This window comes from Hemiscyllium ocellatum, chromosome 2 (genome assembly GCF_020745735.1).
Source record: "Hemiscyllium ocellatum isolate sHemOce1 chromosome 2, sHemOce1.pat.X.cur, whole genome shotgun sequence".
Taxonomy (NCBI): Eukaryota; Metazoa; Chordata; class Chondrichthyes; order Orectolobiformes; family Hemiscylliidae; genus Hemiscyllium; species Hemiscyllium ocellatum.
In genome coordinates, this window is record NC_083402.1 from 78,702,708 (window position 1) to 78,718,677 (window position 15,970).

The following is a 15,970-nucleotide window of genomic DNA, read 5'->3' on the forward strand; positions in this document are numbered from 1 at the left end:
GGGGAGAATGTGCAAACTCCACACAGTCAGTCAGCGTGGTTCTGGTTCAATCCTTAATAGCCAAATGGGAAAGAAGGGCGTGAGTCTCCAGTTATTTTGTGACAGGTGGATTAATTCTCTGATCATCCACTGAATATACAGGAGATTAAAGAACTTCACAGAATTTCAGCACCTTTGAGTTCTGCTCTTGAATAATGTTGGTGGGAGACGTATTTGCTTTTTTCCAGTCAGAATACAGCTTCTTAAACAATTAGCTGAGGTTCTTACCATTTGTTTGCTCAGATTTAAAGTTTAAATTGTGGAATGCTGTTTTAATTTACAGCAATTAATGAAACATTTATCCCATGTTGAGTACATTGAAATGTATTAGCACAAACAATTTTGAACAACAGACCTCAAGTATGGATAAAGTTCTCTTCAAATATATGTGTCAAAAGCAATAATTTCTAACATCATCTCAAAACAGCCCTCTCAATTAAGTTGAAGTCTACACAGTTTTGCAAAAGAATCATGTTTAGTTCAGAGTACCTCAGTAGAACCAGTGAAGGCTACTTTATCTATGTCCATATGACTTGTTATTGTTGCTCCTGCAGTACATCCATATCCTGGTACAATATTCACCACTCCAGGAGGAAATCCTGCCTAAAGCAAAAGATAATGAGTTAATATTCAACAAGCACAATGAATTAGTTAAGGAGGAATTGTGGTCATTAGATGATAGGTTACTTTAAACAGTAATTAAGAAAAGTTATCTTACTGCTGTAATCTAAGTGATCGGATGCTCAGATAAATTTATAATCATAAAATCGATGGTTGGAGGATTTGAGCTATAAGGAGAGGCTGAATAGGCTGGGCTATTTTTGTTGGAGCATTGGAGGCTGAGGGGTGACATTACAGACATTTATAAGATCATAAGGGGCATGCATAGGGTGAAGGCCAAGGTCTTTTTCCCAGGACAGGTGAGTCCAAAACTAGAGATGATAGATTTTAGGTGAGAGGGGAACGATGTAACGGGAACTAAGAGGCAACTTTTTCAAGCTGACAGTGGCACGTGTATGGAATGAGCTGCTAGATGAAGTGGTGAAGACTGGTGCAATTACAGCATTCAAAAGGCACCTGGATGGGTAGATGAATAGTAAAGACTTAAGGGATACTCTCCAACTGCTGGCAAATGGGACTAAATTAATTTAAGACATCTGGTCAGCATGGATAAGTTGGACCAAAGGGTCTGTTTCCGTGCTGTAGAACTCTATGACTTTATGTCTATGACTCTTAAAAATGGAGTACAATTACAAACTTACTTAAATATGAAGGTGTCATTATATATAAGTGCAATACATCAAAATATGTTACAAATTTGAACCAGAATGAATAGAACCTTGATGAGTCTGCAGAAAAATCTCTTTTCTCTTTATGCATGATGAGGTGAGGCACTATTGCCCAGCACTGTTCTTTTGAGAGAACTGATAAATAAAAGACCTGATATGATGTTCATCAGGCTTTAACTAGGAATACTCTGTCCTGGCTGATTGCCTAATACAACAGGGGATAAAGGGGCCTTGGAAAAAGATTAGAAAAGTGCTGTAAGAATGAAACCCACCCTAAAACTCAAGAGACTTAAAATCTAGTTGTGTTTATTATGGAAAGGCTTAAAAACCAAGGCTATCTAACAGAGGCGTTTAAATTTCAGAAGAGATAAGATTGTGTACATTACTTAAGTTAGATACAATCAGAGATCATCATGGATAAAGTATCCATAGAGAGAGCTGTGCCAGATCTTTTATTGATCAGTTCTCTCAAAACGAACAGTGCTGGGCAATAATGCCAGGCATAAAGGAAAAAGGTGTCAGGTGGTTCTTACTTTCACAGAGATTAGTAGATGTAGGGAACAAGCTGTCAAAACGTGAATTCACTGCAATCATTTAAAAGTGAACTGAATAAATATCTTGCTGTACTAGAAGTCACAAAATAGAGAATGCAGATTATAAACTCACAAGATGATACGTTTTTAATGTACTCCCCGGATTAGTTTACAGACCCAAAAGCAATATGTTTTCCAGATTTTCTCCTCCCAACTTGGTTGTCTTTTTTAAATATCTCTCCCAGGTGATTACAAGGCTAACTGCCAGACAGGTGGCATTCTGAATCATCATGCCTATGACTTAATAACTGTATGATACAGGCTAAGTACCAGCAGGTCCTACCCTGCATCTTATTTTTATGTTTGTAAAATTCTTACCATCAGTCTTTGTTATTAAATTCACCGAATTACTGGCAAATTAGGAAAAAAAATGAGGCAGTTTCCTCTAGACCAGCCAAATTTCTGTCATTGATTAGAGCGTTTGGCCATTATGATGAGAGCTTTTGGATCTCATTTTAATTGGAATGCTTTATTGTTATTTTGTGGACTCTTTCAAAGTTAACTTAAATGGTAAAATGGGACAAATTGTTCACTCCAAGCACAATCAATCATGGAAAATCAAGATATAACCGTCTGAGGAAAGTGGTAAATCAGATAGATCTCACACCTACTGGACTAAGGCAACATTTGAAGTTCATTTAGTCCACATTGATATATTTGTGACTTGAGGAGGAAAGTATAATAATGATTTTATAATGCAATATAATTTATTTATGCTGCAATAATAGTTTGGAATCGTGTTACATTTTCTTTCCTTAGTATTAGCAGGAATGCAATCTCATCTCTGCTTTTAGGTCTGCTTTTAATTGCAACAATAGGTTCACCATTGACTGTTGACAGGGAGACACATCCATTTCTCACTGACTGTTATTGCCACGTGGCAAATGGTATCTTTGAAGTCTTTGTCTCACCGGGATGCAGGTAGTGACCACATGTGTTAAACTGGTGCATTGAGGTACTAGGGCAGTTAGGAAATGGAGAAGATTGGCTGATATAAAAATTAGCATTGAAAACTGGGTCCATGTTAATGTTATAAAATATTTAACTTTCCCTTTAAACTTCGCAACATCCCCATAATTTTTAAACAAAAGATGGCATTGTATAGCTTTTGTCTTAAAATTGCCTTGAAATTCTTTATGGTTTTTTCATCTCCTGACATAACAGAAATTCATCAGGTTTCCAACAACAGCATCAACTAATCAGCCAACCATCTAGAAAGACACAGGTAGCCGATGCATTGGAGCATCAATACTTGCAAGCTCCTCTCCATTTCATACACTATCCTGGTTTGAAATTAAAAATCACACAACACCAGGTTATAGTTCAACAGGTTTAATTGGAAGCACACTAGCTTTCAGAGCGATGCTCCTTCATCAGGTGATAGTGGAGGGCTCAATCGTAACAGAGAATTTATAGCAAAAATTTACAGTGTGAGGTAACTGAAATTATACATTGAAAAATTGATTGTCTGTTAAGCCTTTCATCTGTTAGAATACAGTGATAGTTACACGTCTTGCAGTGTGTCAGATTGTGGACATAGATACCACTATTATGCGTGGGAACACCTCCCACCTTGTACATGGCAGGTGCTCATGTGACTCAGCCAGTGTTGTCTATCTTATACGTTGCAGGCAAGGATGCCCAAGGCATGGTACATTGGGGAAACCGAGCAAAGGCTACGACAACAGATGAATGGGCACCGCACAACAATCAACAGAGAGGAGGGTTTCCTCCCAGTTGGGGAACACTTCAGTGGTCCAGGACATTCAGCCTTGGACCTTCGGGTGACCATCCTCCAAGGTGGATTTTGGGATAGGCAGCTGAGGAAAGTGGCGAGCAGAGGCTGATAGCTAAGTTTGCTACCCATATGGAGGGCCTCAACCGGGACCTTGGGTTCATGTCACATTACAGGTGATCACTATTGCACTACACACACACTCTCACAAATACACGGACACAGGTTCACACAGATGCGCACACAGACACCCACACACACCCTTATAGACACACACACTCCCACACTCACACATGCACCCCCTCACAGACTTAAGACACCCTGCACTCACTACACACACACACACACACACACACACACACACACACACTCTCACACTCACAGCCCCCACGCCAGACAGACAGACAGACAGACACACACACACATAGACTGATAAAGACCCACATGCACACATATATTTTGTGGGGTGAATTTGTACTTGCAGAGTTACATTGTACTTTGCTCAAAAACTGCATGCATTCATGTAGAACTCTGAGCTCAAAAATGGCATGAATTTATGTAAAACTCTGTTATCTCACTTTTTAGATTAGAATCAACCTAAACATCATGGCATAGACAGAGAACACAGGGGGCCAACACCTTCAACATATTGTCTAGCTATCACCATTGTTAACAGCTAACCCGAGAATGCAACTTTTAAAAAAAGTTTTGTGATTTACACATGAAAGAAGCGAAACTATCACTGTATTCTAACAGATGAAAGGCTTATCAGACAATCAATTTTTCAATGTATAATTTCAGTTACATCACACTGTAAATTTTTGCTATAAATTCTGAGTTACGATCGAGCCCTCCACTATCACCTGAAGAAGGAACGTCACTTTGAAAGCTAGTGTGCTTCCAATTAAACCTGTTGGACTATAACCTGGTGTTGTGTGATTTTTAACTTTGTACACCCCAGTCCAACAACAGCATCTCCAAATCATGACTGGTTTGAAATGATATCACCAATCCTGCATTGTTGCTGGGTCAAAATCCCAGAACTCCCTTGTGAGCAGCATTGTGGGTATCCCACACTCCAAGAATTGAAGCAGTTTAATAAGGCTGACATCTTGGGGGCGATAGGGATGGGCAGCAGATGATGACCTAACCAGCTCCCTGCTCTCATAGAAATGAAAACAAAAATAGAAGTGGGCCAATATTGTCAAGATCTACTGTCCAAATATATGAATCATAGAATCCCTACCATGTGGAAACAGGCCATTCTGTGATCCTCCACAGAATGACCCATCCAAACCCATTCTCCCTACCCTATTACTCTACATGTACCCCTGACTAATGCACCTAACCTACACATCCCTGAACACAATAGACAATTTATCTAACCTGCATATTTTAGAATTGTGGGAGGAAACCACAGCACCCAGACAAAGCCCACGCAGACACAGGGAGAACATGCAAACTCAACACAGACAGTCACCCAAGGCTGAAATTGAACCTCGGTCCCTGGTGCTATGAGATAGCAGTGCTTACCACTAAGACACCAAACCAGGAGTGATCCACTATCAGCACATTACATAATGAAAAGCAATAGTTTTATCAATTACAAACTATATTTTAAAACCCAAGTTGGCATCATATAATGTTAAAGACAAAAAAAACTGCAGATGCTGGAATCCAAGATAGACAAACAGGAGGCTGGAAAAACACAGCAAGCCAGGCAGCATCAGGAGATGGAGAAATCATTGTTTCGGGTGTAACCCTCTTCAGGACATGGGGTGACTGCAAGGAGGGAGCAGCAGATAAAGCAGGGGTTGGTGGAGGTGGGGGCATGGTGGTGAGGTATGGATAGGCAAATATAGATAGAGATATGACCTAGTTGGTCGGTGGGAGGAATGAACCTGGTTGGTAGCTGGAAGGAAGTGTTGCTAAGAGGAATGGAAGTGGGGGAGGGGCTGGGAAGGGAGTCGGGGTTGGGAAAAGCGCTTATTTGAAATTGGAGAACCCAATGTTGAGTCCGTTGGGCTGTCGGTTGCCCAGGCAGATGATGAGGTGCTGCTCCTCCAATTTGTGGTCTGATTCACTGTCGTAATGGTGGAGGCCAAGGATGGCCATGGTGGAAAGGGAGTGGGATGGGGAATTAAAATGGGTTATAATTGGGCAATCAGGTCGACCCTTGTGGGCCCAGATGAGATGCTTGGCAAAACATACCTTGAGTTTATGATTGGTCTCCCTGATGTAGAGAAGACCACATCAGGGGCATCTGATGCGGGAAACTGGGTTGGAGGAGAGGCTGTCTCATTCTAAGGACTGTTTGGGGCCCTGGATGGAGGTGAGGGGGGTGATGTGCTGGCAGATTTTGTATCTTTTATGCTTGCAGGGGAAGATTCAGGAGGGTTGGTGAGGAGAGTGGTGCAAACCAAGGGAGCGGTCCTTGCAAAAGGCAGAAAGGGGTGAGGAGGGGAAGGGGAAGATGTTTTTGGTAATGGGGTGTAGTCGGAGTGGCGAAAGTGATTAACGATGATGTGTTGGATGTGGAGACTGGTGATTGGTAGGTAAGGACAAGAGGTATCCTATCTTTATTGCATTTGGAGGGGGGCATTTAGAGCAGTGGAGCGGGAAATGGAGGGAGTGCAGTTGAAAGCTGTCTGGATGACAAAGGAGGGAAAAGCACATTGTTCAAAATAGGTGGACATCTGGCATCCTGGAGCTGCTCATCAACGTCACCCAAAACTTCCATCCTGCCCTTAAATTCACTTGGTCCATCTCAGACACCTCCCTCCCTAACTTGACCTCTCTATTTCCAGCTCCAGAAACAGCCTCCAATGGATGTTTACTATAAGACCACAGACTCTAACTACCTGGACCGCACCTCCTCCCACCCAGTATACTGTAAGAACTCCATCCTATTCTCTCAATTCCTCCTCCTCTGCCGGATCTGATCGGACAAGGACACATTCCACTCCCAAGCATCCTCGATGTCCGCCTATTTTGAACAACGTGCTTTTCCCACCTCTGCCATCCAGACAGCCTTGCATGCACCACATCCATTCCCTAGTCCAATTCTCTCCCAAACACAATAAAGACAATGTCCCCCTTGTCCTCACCTACCACCCCATCAGTCTCCACATCCAACGTATCATCTTTAAACACTTCCATCAACTCCAATTATACCCCATCACCAAGAACATCCTCCCCTCCCCACGCCTCTCTGCCTTCTGCAATGACTGCTCCCTTCATCATTCCTTGGTTCACACCACTCTTTCCACCAACCCCCTCTGAACCCACAGGTTCCTTCCCCTGCGTCCGGAAAAGATGCAAAACCTGCAGGTACACCACCTCCCCACCTCTATCCAGGGCCCCACACAGTCCTTCCATGTGAGACAGAGGTTCACCTGCCTCTCCTTCAACCTAGTTTACTGCATCTGGTGCTTGCGATGTGGTCTCTGTACGTCGGGGACACCAAACGTAAATGTAGGGAACAGTTTGCTTAGCATCTCAGCTGGGCCCATAGGGGTTGATCCGACCTCCCAGTCACCATCATTTTAATTCCCTTTCCCACTCCCTTTCCATCATGGCCATCCTTAGCTCCTCCATTGCCACAGTGAATCACTGCAAATTGGAGGAACAACATCTCATCTTCTGCCTGGGCAGCCTACAGTCCAGAGGACTCAACACTGAGTTCTCCAATTACAATAGCCTCCCTTCCCATCCCAAAACTCCCTTTCACCAACTCCCTTCCCAGGCTCTCCCCTCCCTTCCATTCCTCTGATTGACCCTTCCTTCCAGATACCAACAGGATTCATTCCTCCAATCGATGAACCAGGTCGAACCCTCTGCCTATGTTCACCTATCCCTACCTTAACGCCCTGTTCCCCTGCCCCCCACATTATTGGCAGCTCCCCTTACACCCAGCCCCTGTCCGGAAGAAGGGTTACACTTGAAACATTGACTTCTTCACCTCCTGATGCTGCCTAGCTTGTTGTGTTCTTCAGGCCTCCTGCTTGTCGACCTTGGTATCATAGAATGACAGTTTCTTAATTAACTAATTTTATTCCTTCAAACTTAGCAACATTTTATTCACATGGTCTCAACAACTCAGCTATACTCAATTGAAATTATAGGCATTTTTAGTAGCCATTTGACAAACTTTTAATGATCTGCAGAACTATCAGCTCAATGATATTTTAGATTGGATAAAGAAACAAAGAACAGCATTGCTGTGATCAGTTGACTGATCTGATCTAAAAAAAATCAAAGCACTTTTCATGTTGAAGTTAATGTTTAATTTTCAGTAGCAAAAAATACTTAGCAAATGGGAACAATGTCATAACAGGTTGCGAAAGTAAGGAGAAATTTAAATGTTTCTTGTATCATACTCAAAGAAATCTCAGTACAACATGGAAACAATGCTGAGAATTTTCATTTTAGTAGCATTATACAACTGAACAATAATACTTTACTTCTAAAAAGTGTGCTTGCTCTAGATTAGTAGTTAAATTCAAAAATCAGTAAGGCAGGAAAACTTTGCATCCTTTATGGTTGCTATTCACCATGTGCCTAAGGGTATCAACTCAAGCTTGACATGACCTAGCCCTTTAGCATTAAGTGAAAGAAAAATGATCAACCAATTTCAGGTCGATGTCTAGAGTTCTAGTAAATAATTTACTTACTGTGACTTATAAAAGCCATTTTAAGTGCTGCATTTAACTATTTATAATCATAACAGAAAAGAATAACTGATACTAAGTGAGCCAGAGAAGGATATAGGATTTTTAACCTGGATTACGATGCAGCAGAAAGAATGAAAATAATATCTCTCATTTAAATCTGATTAAATACTCAACATAATGTAAATATATTAGGGATAGATATTTCCCGGAAATAGAGCATTAAAAATTGGATTTTGTTTATATTAGGGAAGTGGTGGGAGAATGATCTGGATATGGCATTGAATAAGGCTAATGGCAGGAGTACATCTAGTTGGTCCACAGCTTTCAAAGGGTGGCATGGTTGCTCAGTGGCTAGAACGGCTGCATTACAACATCAGGGATCTGGGCTCATTCCCAGGCTATGGCTGTATGGAGTTTATATTTTCTTCCCCCCTCCCCCACCCTCACCTCTGTGTGCTCCAGGTTCCTTTCACAGTCTAAAGATGTGCAGTTAGGTGGAATGACCATACTAAATTGCCCATAGTACCCAGGAATGTGCAGACTAGGCGGATTACCCATGGGAAATACAGGGTTAGATGGATGTGGTGCTCTTTGGAGGGTCAGTATGGACTGAACGGGGTTCTATGATAAGAATAGATGTTAGTTGTGGCTGCCAGAAATAAGAGCTGGCAATTAAAAAACAAGAAGTGCCAGATAAACCCAGCAGGTCTGGGGTTATAATGGAATGAGAAACAGAACTAATGTTTGAAGTGAACAAAGAAACTGAGTTAATGCTTTAAGTCAAATATCACTCAAACTCTTCTGATGAAGAAATTCCACTCAGAAGTTTAACTCTGCTTTTCATTCTCAACAATGCTACCTTTTTCTGCCGTTTTATTGCTTTTATTTAATTTTTACTCCATTTTTTGATTTTGTTTCAATATTATTATTATGATGAATATTATTATTTAGCTAGAGCAGCTTACTGAGGCCTCCACAAAGGGCAAGAGGATTTGGGGAACCAGGAGGTAGTGACCAGCAGTGCTCACTGTGGGTCAGATTTAATATGGAGCTGTCTCTTGCAATCTTGGCAAATCAATTTCTAATTTATATCCTACAAGAAGCATGAGGCTCCTTATTAGCATATTCAAAGGCTCTGAAATATGTTTTAAGCAAGTAGGGGAAAAACCTCCACAACACCTCAATCGAAATACCATTGTATGTGTTTGTCTCTTAAATTAGAAATTTCTTCACTCATTTAATACCCAGAAAGCAAGAGCAATGCATTTCACTTTTATCGCATTTTATCTTAGTTGGTGAGTCTTAATCGGATCAAAACATTACAATGCATATCCATGAATCTATAGTTTGTTCCTTCAGTTTGGACTGGGTATCATTTAGATAGCTTTGAAACAGTTACACGGATGGATGTGAATTTACAATTGCATAAAAATTGGTTTAGTAAGAAACATCAAAAATGACAAGTTTATAACTCTTAAAGTTTAAAGAATTACCTCTTTGATTAAAGCTCCCATGTAGAGTGCAGTGAGTGGGGTTTGCTCTGCTGGTTTAATAACTACTGTGTTGCCACAGCAAAGTGCAGGAGCAAGTTTCCAAGTAAACATCAGAAGTGGGAAGTTCCACTAATAGAGACAAAAAAAAGTTGCATCAACGACATCACATTTTGTTCAAAATTATCGTTAGTTTTATGGACTTAATTATCATGATTATAGCATAATAATAATATTCATGCATCATACTAGGATGAGAATTTTCTGTATATGTATAGCAATCTCATGAATAGATCTTTGAAATTTCCAATGTTTGGCAATTCCAATGAAAATATAATATGTAATCGCAAAATTTACACTCCTGCGCCCTTCGCACTCAAGTGAGCTGAAAGGAAGTGCAGTCAAAGTTGGTGTTATAGCAAACGTCTGTGTTCCAAAATCCCTTTGAGTTGAATTTTATGAGATACTAAATTTCTTGTATCCTGTCAAAAGGTCCACCAAGAAAAACACTGATTGTCCAACAGCCAGGTGATGGTTAATAGGTTGGAGGGAGGATTCCTGTCCCTCAGGAGCAGGATATCCCACCTCAGTGAGGTGACTCATCAAAGACCAAAAACTCTCCAGAACTTTGTGATAGAATTATCAGTAGGGTGAGGCCTTTAAGTAGGAAATCATCAGGCTCTAAAGGGTGTCAATTAGCCCACTGGGGATGCCTGATGTTACCCCTCTACTTGGAATGTTGTAATATGGTTGGAGTGGGTAAATAGGTGATGACTACCAACACCATTTCCTGCCCTCACTCCCTCCACCGTCACACCTTCAAATCCTCCACTACCACATCACCAAGGTTGACACTAAATCAAGCCCTTTACGTGCAGTTTCTTTTTATTGTGAATCATAGAGTTTACCATATGTTCAAAATGAACATTTTGCTGGAAATATTAGATTTAAATTTTGGCTTTATTGTCAGGTATACTCAAGCATGGGGCACAGAAAGTGTACAATGTCACCAGACACAACGCTATCTTGGGTGCAAAGTACCTAGGCACAAAATCTTAGTTACAGAATTAGAAACATAAGGAATAATTTTGTCTAAGCAGACAAAATCTTCACAAGTAAATTTATACATTGACACACAAATGAAGAGCAAAATCCTTACCTATAATGAATAAAATTGCTTATAAATGATGTTTTTTTTAATGCCAATAACCTTCTAACCAATGTTTCTCTTAGCCATGATATTTATCAGTGAGTTAAAAGTGAATTCAAATTAACATGAAATTGATCAATGCAAATTAGCTTGTATATTCATTGGAAATTGTTCATGCATGAATTCAAGTACAATTTACTGTGTTCTTTGAAGTATCGAGCATTAACTGGTAATATATTTACTCTTCAACTCATTCATGCACATCTTTAATTCTGTTGCCTGCCAACCATATTCCATACTGAAATGATATGTCATTTTGCTGAAACTTACAAAGCAATAAATGATTATTGTGCTGAATGAATATTCAGGCTGCACACTAAATCATTTAATATGTCTTGTAATATGTTTTTGAGGGGGTGCTCCCAGAAGTGAAAGTACAGAATTCATAAAAAACAGCACTGGCTTGTCCCTTGTTTCCAGCCCCGTACGCAAGTGACTACTTTCTATTTCAGACTCAGGTAAATGGAAGTGAAACTCCTCACAATACTCTTCAGGAATCTTGGTCAAATAAAACAAATCTACAAAAGTTACTTACAGGTATAATTTGTCCACATACACCAATTGGTTCATGTCTTGTAAATGTGAGATAATCTCCATCTGATGTAAATTAAGAAATTAATTCAATTATTTACCTTAAACAAAGATTTGGATTGTTACGTAACTTAACTGCATTTTTAAATTAGTATAACCAATTAAGTATATTTGTTAGAATATGCATTAAATGTGTAACTAGTTTACACATTTGAACAAAACACTTTAGTTTGGAATCGATTGCTTAGAAGATAGAATCCCTACAGTAAGGAGGCAGGTCATTCGACCCATCGAATCTGCATCAACACTTTGAAAAACATCCCACCCAAACCTGTAATGCCCTAACCTTATTCCCCATCATCCTGCATTTGCCAAGAATAATCCACCTAACCTATACATCCATGTGCACTATGGGCAATGTAACACAGCCAATCCACCTAACCTGCATGACTTTGGATTGTGTGAGGAGGTTGGAGCACCAAGAGGAAATCCATGCAGACACAGAGAATGTGCAAACTCCACACAGACAGTCTGTCACCCAAGGGTGGAATTGAGCCTGGGTCCCTGGTAATGTGACCCACAATGCTAACCACTAAGCCATTTTACTCTCTTCCCAGAAGTGGTAGCATTTGAGGCAGACAATGCACAGGAACATTTGTTTTCATGGCTATATTTCCCTGAAACAGGTGACAAGTTATCACCACAGGCTGTAACTTGAGGAGTGCCATTATGCATCAGGTATGGCTGACCTGGATGCTATCCCACTCTTACGACCTGCTGTAGGTCAATTAGAAGGATTTGGTAATCAACCTGATTTACCTTCCATGGTGTATATTAGCTATAAGGAGAGGTTAGATAGACTTGAATTGTTTTTGCTGGAGCATTGGAGGCTGAGGGGCAATCTGATAGAAGTATATACAACTATGAGAGGCATAGATAGCATGAATAGTTAAAGTCTTTTTTCCTGGAGGAGAATTGTGAAATACACAGGGGGGTATAGGTTTAAAGTGCAAGGGGGAAATTTGGAGGAGATTAGCGAGTCAAGTCTTTTATGCAGAGAGTGATAGATGCCTGGAATGTGCTGCCATGGGAGATGGCAGAAGCAGATATGAGAACAACAGTTTAAGAGACATTTGGACAGACACATGAACAGGTAGGGAATAATGAGATATGAACTATGAGCAGGCGGATAGGATTAGTTTAGAATGTCAACATGATTGGCAGAGACATTTTGGGCTGATAGTCTTGTTCCTGTGATTTACTGTGCTGTGGACACCAAATCAAGCAGTGGGACTTGAAACTGGACTTTCTGACTCAGAGGAAGGGACTCTACACTTGCCTTCAAAATCTCTGCATTTGTAATAATGGCATTTGAAAGACAGTCCTATCACATACATCTGCATGTTAATTAAACAGTGACATTAACCCAGTCATTCAAATTACAAAGGGTTTTTAATAGTTAATAGAAGGGAAATTATTTTAAAGTACCTATTTTAAGATCAAAGTTTAAGCTCTGCTTTATATGACATATAGCATCATCAGAACAGCACCCACACAGTAAGCAGACACCTAAAGGATTGTCACTATGCAACAAAAAGCAACATTGTGTCTGTCATTATTTAAGATTAAGAATAGACAAGAACTTAACTCTGAAAATAACACTGAAAAAAAACCTAAAAACTTTAAAAATGTTGAAAAGCTTTTCTGGAAGTCATTTGGTACCTTTTGATCATGGCTTTTGACCAAATTGGACTTGCACTAACTTGATGTAAAATCCAAAAAATATGGTACTTGTTTTGGACCTCATGGCTTTCCAGGACTGAGAAATAAAATCACTCTCTCAGTTAAATTGTTGCTTCTTTGCTAATGCTTGATGAATCACATAATATCCAAATTAAATGGATAACATGACGCATACTTATATCAGTATGAGGCAACATTGTGGTCTGAGGAGCAAGAGTAGGCCGTGCGACCCTTGAGTTTGCTCCACCATTTGTAATGAGCATGGCTGTGTTCTCAACTTTATTTTCCTGTTGGTAACCCATACGTTTAACTCCCTCATCTATCAAACAACCACTAAATCAGCCTTAAATGAATGCATATTTTGTGAAATCTTCTACTTTCTGGGGAAGATATTTCTATACAACCTTTTGAGAGGAAAAAAAAGCACTTCCTCTCTGTCTTTAAAAGGACACTCTTATTCCTAAACAATGTCCCCTAGTTCTACACTCCCCCATAAAAGGAAACATCCTCCACACATCCACCATATCATGCCGTCTCAAAATCTTCTTTGTTTCAGTAAGATTTCCTCTCATCGATCCAGAGTCCAATGGATATATACTTGACCTGACCATTCTTTCTTTTGTAGGTCAGGCCTTCTTCACTGAAATGAGTTTATTGAACTTTCACTGAGCTGATTCTGAAGTTTTTTTGAGTATGGAGACTAGAGGTATGCATAATACTCCACATTCTATATAACTTCAATAAGAGTCATATCTTTATATTCCATTCCCCTTGCAATAAATGGCAACATTTGATATACCAGCCCTATTAACTGCTATATCTGCACACTAACATTAAGTGATTCATGTACTGGGATTCTGTACCACTAAGTTTAGCGATCTCTCTCCATTTAAATAATCTATTGTTTTTCCAATCTTGCTGCAAAAATGGACAAATTCACTTTTACTTACATCATACATTTTCTGCTAAATGTTTTCCCACTCGCTTAGGCTGTCTGGGTCCCTTATTACATGCAGAACCATTGTAATACCATCACCAACATGGTGTTACACTGTGGATTCTTCACTATAAGAATAAACACAGTGGATCCTTCATGATCACAAGAAACAGTGCGGATCACTCACTGTAGGGTTTAAAATAACTATCCATCATTCTAGGATAAAACACTGTAGACCTTCCTGCAGTAAGGAGGAATGCTATTATTCACAGTTTAGAAGAACCCTCCAGAGTCCTCAGCGTATGGAACATGTTGTGGATATCTTACTGTTTAGAAGAATATTTCACAAACATGATCAAAAGTAATCTTTCCAGCAATGACTTGCTTTAATTTGAAATTTTATAAATGCTAATTACTACATACTTTATACTTTAAGTTAAAACATATACTGCTAAGTTGTCTTTAAAGACAGACAATAAAGCTGTTATTAATATTGAAAAGTAATTTACTAAGCTTGAGTCTTTCCAGATCTGACATAACTGATTTTTTTTCAAGTCAGCTCAGCATTGGAAACAATCTGTGCTTTCATTGCAGGGACTAGAAATTATATGAAAGCTTGAGAAGCATATATTTACTCATTTATTCTATTTGATGTTTGAGTTAATCAATTTCCTTTTGTCTGTCCTTTGGCCTCTCTGGAATTTCTTAGATTCTTCTGCAAACAATACTTTGAAAGTTAAAAATCACACAACACCAGGTTATAGTCCAACAGGTTTAATTGGAAGCACACTAGCTTTTGAAGCGCCATACCACACAATCACCTGATGAAGGAGCGACGCTCCAAAAGCTAGTGCTTCCAATTAAACCTGTTTGACTATAACCTGGCGTTGTGTGATTTTTAACTTTATACACCCCAGTCCAACACCGGCATCTCCAAATCATGACATATATTTTGTAAAATCTTCTTTTGGCTATGGGAGGGAACATTTTAATTTAGCACTTTGAACTGCCAGTTGGCTTTTTAAATGGCATTGTTATACTACAAGTTCCTGATCATTATCAGCATTGAACAAAATTAAACCACATTGCTGACTTTTAAATAATAGTGAAGCATCAATGGGCCGTCAGCTCAATGCCAGCATAAAACTATTTTAAAATAAGATTAAGAATATCTAGAGAAACAAATGCCTTGGGGTTGTTAAAAATAAGTTTTCTTTGCAGCATTTGTGGTTGTAGCACAGCTGATATGAGAGCAAAGGATTCATGTTTTCCACACATTCTTCCCAGGCTTCAGTTAATTTACTCCACTGAGTACCATGTGGTTGCATTAATGTAACAAACTGCAAAAAGTATAATTGAACAATAAGCCTAAAATTGCAGAGATATTAAACATTCTGGATCCAAGGAAAATGAATGTCTACTGCTCACTGTTGGAAGTCCAATACATGTACGCGAAGCTCAATGTATATTGTAAATCAGATGCAAATCTCTTCAATGGACACCTCCTATTCTTAGCCAATGACTTGTTTATCAGGCTGCTAAAGACACAGAAGAGTTGAAAACCATTTTTCAATAAGACACAACTTACTGACAAGTCTCACTGCCAATGGAATTAACTATAGACTGAGTTTCTAGTCTCTAGTGATTTAAATACCTCGGTTGTCAGGGTAGTGGGAGAAGTGCAATTTCTGATGGGTGGCATTCCAAATTAGCTAGATTTTAAAATGCAC

General features: G+C 39.6%; 1 protein-coding gene across 5 annotated transcripts in view; it reads right to left on the reverse strand.

Annotated features, from left to right (window-relative positions):
• LOC132828042 (aldehyde dehydrogenase 1A1-like) overlaps positions 1-15,970 on the reverse strand; it is a 105,416-nt gene that overhangs the window by 38,555 nt on the left and 50,891 nt on the right. For all 5 annotated transcript variants that reach the window (XM_060844969.1, XM_060844958.1, XM_060844978.1 and 2 more), the window contains 3 exons: positions 11,565-11,626; positions 9,823-9,951; positions 529-642 (listed from right to left, as the gene is read on the reverse strand). In XM_060844969.1, coding sequence (XP_060700952.1) covers positions 529-642; positions 9,823-9,951; positions 11,565-11,626 — 305 coding nt within the window. The remainder of the gene's footprint in view (positions 1-528; positions 643-9,822; positions 9,952-11,564; positions 11,627-15,970) is intronic.